The following is a 7,923-nucleotide window of genomic DNA, read 5'->3' on the forward strand; positions in this document are numbered from 1 at the left end:
AAGGTCAAGTCAATCTCCCCAAAATGAGATTTTTTTTTTTTAAATCTCAAAATGAAGTCGATCTCCTAATAAACTATACCTTTTCTTAGAGAGGTAAATTTTTTTGCGTTAAAATTATCGAATAATAGATATATTTTTTAATTTTCAATTTTAGGTTAATACTAATTTCAGTCCCTGTTTACTAAGGAATCATACTCGAGATTCGAGAGCATAAGAAGACGTGGTTCTATTCCCCAACGAAACACGCCTTCTAAGTACATGGAAAGTTAGATTAAGGCGCTGCCAAGATCAATGTCAGGAGTTTCCAAGCAAAGGCTGCTTTTGGAGGAAATAAAAATATTTGAACTGAAGACTAAGGCATCCTAACCAGCTTTATACAAACAAGATTATGCAGCCTTTTCTGGGATTAGGATCTTTCAAGTGAAACGGTAGCTATTCTAAGGTCTTTCTCTCAACTTCATTTGATCATACGTGATACATGGATGGGTGTTCACTTTATGCTGTCCAATTGTTCGATGAAATGCTGTAATGGGATATCAGTTTTCACTTATAGTACTGCTAACGGATATGTTTCATTGCAGACTGGATTTTAATGAGATTGTGAAACAAAGGTTGGCTTGCTAAGTGCAAAGGACTTAAATTGAACAAACAGAGCATCATGTTTGCCACAGCAGTCAGGTATTTTTCGAAGAAACCCAAGCCTAAGATGAAACCCATAGAACTGAAAACCCCACCTGAGCAAACCCAAACCATCACAAGGGCTATTTTTGATATCCTCAAGGAACATGGTCCACTCACAGTTTCCGACACTTGGGAACGTGTTAAGGTATTCACTTCTCTGCTTAAGGTTGTTCATCATTTTCAGAATTATGTTTGGTGGATTTTGGATAATTTGATATTCTAGTTTAAGACCTAGCAAGAGCTCTTTGCAGCACCAGATTAGTGTTTTCTGTCGAAAAGCATAGCTTTACAAGTGTTTTACGTTTGATTTTATGGCATGGGCAGGAAGTTGGATTAAGAGGATTGACCAGCAAAAGGCATATGAAAATAGTATTAAGATGGATGAGGGAGCGGCAGAAGCTCAGGATCATATGCAACCATGTAGGGCCCCAAAAACAATTTCTGTACACTACATGGTTCACAAAACCAAGCATCACAAAGATGAGGCCTACGAATGAATCCTCACGCCCCAAGTTGCCATAGAATTATGGAAGCCTGGTTAAGCAGCTTTTGTTCATCTAAAAATGTTCTTATGCTTCATATATTGTATTGCTTTCTGTTTCCCTTCAGAGGATGACATAGAAAATGCTGGTTCCTTCTTCTAAGATGCATATATGCTTTTAGTTACTGCTACATGTTCTGGTAATTTGGTGAAGTTTTGGCATTCATTCTGCTCGATGCCTTGAGCTTGAACAAGTCTGACAATGAGCTGCTCGAATAAGGGCAAATGATGATTGCATTCATTCCCGAACATTTGCCACACAGAATTATTAAGTGTTTTAGTGAAGCTGCATTGTCGTTGGCTGGTAAAATGGTAGCGCTGAAACTCTTAGGTTATCGGGGCCAAAAAAAAAAAATCCCTTAAGACAGTTTCTGAACTACTACCGGCACATAATATGGAAAAGATGAAGCTTTTGCTAGAAATTCGGCTTATTCTGATCATTCTGATTAATCATCCTTGTATGCTAACAAGAACAGGTAGCATATCCTTCTATTGGATAACATACTTCATCCAGGACCGAAATTACAACTCAAATCTAGAGTGAAACTACAACTCAATTCTAGAGTATTCTTCAATTGCTAACCAAAATAAAGTAAGAATTCAAGAGACCGAAAAAAAAAACCCAAATGACCACAAAAACAGAACAAATCCCAGAACAAAAGATGTAATACTAATGCTACAAATATCTCTCAGTTCTCAATCATGCCTTGCCTGAAAATCTTTCATAAAAGCAACCAACTTTTCAACTCCAGCATAAGGCATGGCATTATATATCGAAGCCCTCATTCCTCCAACCGACCTATGCCCCTTGAGCTGCAGCATCTTCTCCTTAGCAGCCTCTTTAATAAAATCAGCCTCGAGCTCAGGCTTGACCAAAGTAAATGGCACATTCATCAATGATCTGACAGACTTCTCAACAGGGCATCTGTAAAATCCATTACTAGCGTCAATAGTATCATACAAAATCTGAGCTTTCTTCTTGTTCTTCTTCTCAACCTCCACCAATCCACCCTGAGCCAACAAGTCCTCGAAAACCAGCCCGCACATGTAAATCCCATAACAAGGAGGGGTATTGTACAAAGAATTATTCTCAGCGTGGATCTTATAATCCAACATTACCGGCGTAATCGGCTGAGCATTTCCAATCAAATCTTTCCTGATGATAACAATGGTCACCCCAGACGGACCAACATTTTTCTGCGCCCCAGCATAGATCAAGCCAAATTTAGAAACGTCGACAGGTTTCGAGCAAAAGTTTGAGGACATATCTGCAACAAGAATAGTATTCGGATCCTTGGGGGTAGGATAATCCTTGAACTCAACGCCGTGAATAGTTTCATTGGTGCATATATGCAGATACTTGGCGCGCGGGCTTTGTTCTAACGAATCAAAGCTGGGAATGTTCGTATACTTATCAGATTTTCCGCTCCAGATCACATTGGGTTTGCTGTACTTCGTGGCCTCTTTATAAGCCTTGTCGCCCCATGAGCCGGTGACTATGAAGTCGACGGTGTCGTCCGGTTGGCAGAGGTTAAGTGGGATGGCAGCGAATTGGGTGGTGGCGCCACCTTGGAGGAAGAGAACGGCGTAATCTGAAGGAATGTTGAGAAGGGTTCGTAGATCTGATTCGGCTTTTTGGATAATGGACAGGAAATCTTTCCCGCGGTGACTCATTTCCATGACCGACATGCCAGAGTCGCGCCAGATATAAAGCTCAGATTGAGCTTTTAAGAGGACATTTTCAGGGAGGGTGGCGGGCCCGGCAGCGAAGTTGAAGACCCGATCTGAGGAGGCGGAGGTTGACGGGGTGGTTGGAAGAGGGGTGGTTGTGGTAGCCGCGGAACACGTTATGGAGATGGGCTTCCGAGTGGTGGCATGGCGGGAGAGGCTGGTGGTGGGAAAGGCGGCGAGTTGGGTGGAGGTGGGTTTGAGGGGGTTGGTTGGGTTTTTGAGGAGGAGGGAATGAGGGGTGGCGGCTGACATGGCCATAACCGGGGGTGGTGATGGTGAAGTGGCGAGGGTGGTGGTTCAGTCCGCTGATCTGAGAGTACACTTTGTTTTAGGAAGTGCGGTAGAAGTTGGTGGGTTGGTTTTGATTTGGAATCTGTGTATGTATACAAAATTGGGGTCTAAAATCCTCAAAAATCTGCTCCTTTGGATCTCCTGTTTAGTCCAAAACAATTGAACGAAAATGCTTTGCAGTAATAAAAGAAAAGGAACAATTTGCTTTTTGCTTCAATTCTTTAAGGGAAGGTGAGTATTATATTGGTAGGTACCCTTTTTGCACTTTTTTAAGTCCTCCTAGTAAAACACGCTCTTGTCCATCACTATTAAGAAGAAGACGAGTCATTAAAGAATATTTATAACCTTCAGATTTTCGGAGAATAATACTTACTATCTTGTTTGTTGATTTGCAAGTTAGAAAAGTGGTTTCTTTTTTCTTTTCGTGGCACGGAAAGTATCCCAATTTTGTCAGACTAATCTCTTTGTATCTGTACACTCCGTCCCGAAAATATACAGAACACTAGAAGGGGCGACTACCGTGATTTCTTTCTTGGTAGATGTCTACCCGTTAATATTTTTTACTTGTTGATTGAGCTTCCTTTTCCTCCCTTTTGTTTATTGAGCTTTACGACTTACCAAAATATTTTAAACTTTGATAAGATGGTTTTTGGATTTTTGTTGTTGGTCATGTGTTGATTTCATGTGTGTCTTGCAAGTAAGATGAAAATTCCAAAGTGTTTTTGCACTTGTTTAGATATGCCACTAAAAAAGTACATGTAAAGGTTAACCATAGATTAAAGAAATAAAAAAAATTAAAATGGAAAATTGAAGGTTAAATAAGAAAGTAGTGATGTTTGGCCTTGTAGTCAAGGAGAAGTTGGTGTATAATTGTCTTGTAGGCCATGGGAGTAGGTGAGGTTGATAGCTATGAGACGACATCGTTTCACCATATGATGAGAACTGAAATTAATTCTGAAATGGAGGAGTTGCTTACGTAATTTAATTTGTAGGACTACCAATAAATAACACGGGGCGGCGGCGGCGCACTCTATTTTTGTTATTGCGATATCTTAAAATTTCAGATTCCATGGGATATCCATATCCATCCATTTGAGTAACCCCTGCACGAACACCACCTCAGGGTTTCTCTGATTGTGATATTTCCCTCCTTCCATCAACAAAAAGCCTTTTAAAGATGATTCGGCCAGAAAATACAAAGAAAGAAGAGCTCTACTCTTTTAGGAAAGTTCCAATTTACGCCATCCAAAATTACATCTTATTGAAGAAGAAGAGGCAACAAAGATTCAATTTTTATAGTACGTGTGCGCAGTGAGAAGCTATGGAAAGGAAGGAGAGAAATATCCGAGGTAAGCATAGATATCAAAACAAGAAGGAAGTGAACTTTGGAAATTGTTCATAAAGAAACTGTATAATCCTTCGATTATTGTCAACTGAAAAGAGAGTAAAAATGTTACTGAAAAGCAGCTGTAACACAGTAAACAACCAAGGTTTTTATTAACAAACCCTGGATGCAGTCTGTAAATATCCAAATTAATAATCAATGCTAAGGGGCAACCTAGAGTTGCTGAATTATTTCTCTATTAAACCCCCCCAACCAACCAAACCAACAACCCCTTTTGTCCCTTTTATAAGAAGAAGAAGAAGAATTAACCCAATTACAGAAGTCACATATGAGTCAGTAAAACTATACATGGCCCTGTTCATTTCTGGGTTTCTACAAGAAAATGTGCAGGCTGGCATTTTGCTGCATAACCAAATCTCGACGTGCTGTATTTTCTGTGTGCTCCAGTGAGTTTCCCTGTAGCTGCCTTTTGGTGAAAGCTGACGATCAATCTTGAGCATTCCCTATCGATCCATCAAAGACAGAAAAGGAATAGAACTTTTGTTAGGCCAATGCTGAATTTGAATTGAATGAAACATGTCAAAATGCTATACAAAGTTACTCACAGAAGCTCAGCTTCTGAGTAGCTGCTGTGCCATTCACAAGTTTTGCTCCATTGTCCAACACCATATAGGGTGCACTGAGCAGTATAGATTGCAGCGGCGGCCAGAAATGATGGTGGAAATTTCAGCATTTCATACTCCACGAGACAAAGCTCGATCAAGAAGAATGATAAGAGCTCAAGCTTCTGATCAGATTGAGCAGCCTTGAGGAATCTTTTCATGAAAACATATGCAGTTGGTATGGACATATTGAAGTGTAGAGTATTGAGCATCAAACTCTCCTGCAAGTATACTCTCCTGAAAGTGTTAATTTTGTACTGAAATAGAAGGTCTACAAAAAAAATTACAACAGCACAAGGAAGCTCGGGTACCAACCATTTCAAGGACTTCTTTCCTAGTATAAGCTTTGTCAGAAATGAAAATCAGATCATCTACAACTGGAACAGAAACTTCCTCATACTTGCATGCCAAGAGCATAGCAACCAAACCAACAAGTTGCAACTTCTTTCTAACTACAGATTGCTTCTCTAAAAATCTGTCTATTAGATTAATAGTTAGAAACAATGTCTCCTCCCTCAGCTCAAATTTGTAATGTACCTGCCAATTAGAATAAGTAGAGATTGATTAACTCTTCAAGATTCCAAAGTGGAAAGATATAATACTGATTTGGTACATATTATGGCTGTCACGAGACCCGAAACATTGCCAATACCTCAATAAGCCAGTCCATTAGTATGGCTCTCATCTTCTCATTGATGTCAAACTGTTGTGCCATGTAATTTGGTGCAATGCAGCTACAGTTCTGCATATGGAAGAACATTAGTCACCTCATACTACTGGAATCAATCGCGGCAAAATCAAAAGTGAAGCATGGCTACTTTAGTTAATTTTAGCTAATACATCAACATATCTTTGAAGTAGTTGAAGCCATATAGTATATCATGTTGACTAGGAAAAAGGAAAAAGAAAAGGAAAGGTTTAAACAAAGAATCAACAACTACACATTTCCTAGAAGAATCTATATAGATCTAGCACTTTTTCAAAGTTCAAAGTTCAAACCCCATAACACTGGTGGCAAAACAGATTAGATTTCCGTAGAGTTCATCTACTATTATTTTAATAGAGTGGGATAGCTTAGAACATGGCGTTATGATTTTCCAGCCTGGGATTATCCACCTTGCAAATTACTTAATGGAGTATTCAATTTCGGTTGATATTCAAACTTTAATAATTTACCTGATTAGTTAGTCAAAATTACATCTCAATAGAACAAAAGTAAACATTTTCCAAAAAAAAAAAAAAAAAAAGAAAAGAAAAATTAAATTACCTCCATTTTTCTGTAATAGGCATACAGATCTTCTACATAGTCAGCAACTGCTAGTGGATTCTTTCCATCGCCTTTGTCAATATCTTGTATTGTCTCTTCAAATATGTCCTCCATGTCAACCTCCTATAAGATTTCATGAATGTTTAGTAGAAAAATAAAATCCATCTGAAATTCAAATTATATACCAGATAAAAATACTAGAAGAGATCAAAAGCAATTACCATCTGGTCTTTTTCCTGTGATACTGCTTCTGATTGTTCCAAAGACATGGGCACTGGTTGGTCTTTAGCTGCAGCCTCATGGTCTTCCACATCTGCTAGTGGGATATCCTCCCAAACACTGAATTCTTCAGCTGACAATTTTGGTTTCTTGGCTTCCTGTTCAACGTCATTATGCCAGATTAATATTTGAATTAATTATTTCAAGAGTGTCAGGGGACAAAGAAAAGAATGAATTACTATCTGAATCTTCAAGTTTAAAAACAGGTACAGCTATTACCTCCAGGCAAGATTGTTTTGAGCTTGCAATTTGAGCAGCAAATTTTCTGCTAATAACGTGTTTTATAAACCATAAGCAAGAGTGGAAGGTAAAAACTGGGATTTCAGCTGAAGACATACATTCTTGATCTACACCACCAAAAAGGAAAAATTGAACTGAAAGGTGAAGGACCAGGACTTACCTTGTGATTGGTCTATGAGCTGGATTAATAGGATTAATCTTCCCACAAGCACCATTCGCTCTGCAGGAAAAAAAAATTAAAAATTAAAAATCCCAGTGTTATCAAAACGAAGGAGAAAATTGAATATCCGATTATACCAACAAAAAATTGAAACTTGAAAAAAAGAATCAAAGCAAAAGAAAGAGCCGGAGATTTACTCTGATAAGCCTCTCTTGCTAACAACACAAGGATATGGATGGCCTCCTCCAACTACATTGTGACTAATAACGCCTAAAGCTCTTCTACTTTGTCTAGTCTCCATTCCAAACTTTCTGCCGCCCATCATCTCCATCCCACCACCTTTGATTTTCCAACACAAATAAGAATTCAAAAACCAGTTTTTTTGGCAGCTGATTTTCTAACTAAAAAAACCAATAACGAAGGCACATAAATCTTGGGTACAATTTTCTTTTAAAATTGTTACCTTGAGTGTTTGTGGGTTTAAAGAGAGTGGGATTGTTCTCATTCGACGGTAAAACCATGGTTTCTTGTTTATCCAAATAGTCAGACACCGAACCGGATCAGAAAAACTCTAAGTTTTTTCGCTCTCTTCTTGATTCCCAGAAGAGAAAATAAAAAGAAAAAAATCCTCCTCTCTTCTTCAATGGACCAAGCAAGCAGGTCTAAAGAAGAAGAAGATAATAATATACAAGTAGTAATGACGACCTGCTGCTGGGGTTTGAGAGA

General features: G+C 38.7%; 3 protein-coding genes across 6 annotated transcripts; 1 reads left to right on the top strand and 2 right to left on the bottom strand.

Moving 5' to 3' along the window:
- Nucleotides 1-305: 305 nt before the first annotated feature.
- On the top strand, nucleotides 306-1,398 carry LOC113778503. Of its 3 annotated transcripts, none has more exons than XM_027323936.1 (3): nucleotides 306-442; nucleotides 582-826; nucleotides 1,006-1,398. In XM_027323936.1, the coding sequence occupies exons 2-3, from the start codon at nucleotides 659-661 to the stop codon at nucleotides 1,201-1,203; spliced, it is 366 nt and encodes a 121-aa protein (XP_027179737.1). In that variant the 5' UTR covers nucleotides 306-442; nucleotides 582-658; the 3' UTR covers nucleotides 1,204-1,398. The 3 variants fall into 3 exon arrangements, with proteins under 3 accessions (XP_027179737.1, XP_027179738.1, XP_027179736.1); XM_027323937.1 differs by having other exon boundaries at nucleotides 306-428; XM_027323935.1 differs by having other exon boundaries at nucleotides 306-826.
- A 234-nt stretch (nucleotides 1,399-1,632) lies between these two features.
- On the bottom strand, nucleotides 1,633-3,469 carry LOC113777596 (phosphoserine aminotransferase 2, chloroplastic-like). Its single transcript, XM_027322743.1, has one exon. It carries the CDS (start codon nucleotides 3,209-3,211, stop codon nucleotides 1,919-1,921), a length of 1,293 nt encoding a protein of 430 aa, XP_027178544.1. The 5' UTR covers nucleotides 3,212-3,469; the 3' UTR covers nucleotides 1,633-1,918.
- Nucleotides 3,470-4,643: 1,174 nt separating this feature from the next.
- On the bottom strand, nucleotides 4,644-7,923 carry LOC113777879 (G2/mitotic-specific cyclin-1-like). Of its 2 annotated transcripts, none has more exons than XM_027323100.1 (10): nucleotides 7,661-7,923; nucleotides 7,395-7,536; nucleotides 7,198-7,257; nucleotides 7,017-7,062; nucleotides 6,740-6,895; nucleotides 6,519-6,641; nucleotides 5,904-5,993; nucleotides 5,567-5,788; nucleotides 5,195-5,472; nucleotides 4,644-5,092 (listed from the first exon to the last, which is right to left on the bottom strand). In XM_027323100.1, exons 1-10 carry the CDS (start codon nucleotides 7,716-7,718, stop codon nucleotides 4,948-4,950), a joined length of 1,320 nt encoding a protein of 439 aa, XP_027178901.1. In that variant the 5' UTR covers nucleotides 7,719-7,923; the 3' UTR covers nucleotides 4,644-4,947. The 2 variants fall into 2 exon arrangements, with proteins under 2 accessions (XP_027178901.1, XP_027178900.1); XM_027323099.1 differs by having other exon boundaries at nucleotides 7,017-7,065.

The sequence above is a fragment of the Coffea eugenioides genome, chromosome 7, assembly GCF_003713205.1.
Source record: "Coffea eugenioides isolate CCC68of chromosome 7, Ceug_1.0, whole genome shotgun sequence".
NCBI classification, from domain to species: domain Eukaryota; kingdom Viridiplantae; phylum Streptophyta; class Magnoliopsida; order Gentianales; family Rubiaceae; genus Coffea; species Coffea eugenioides.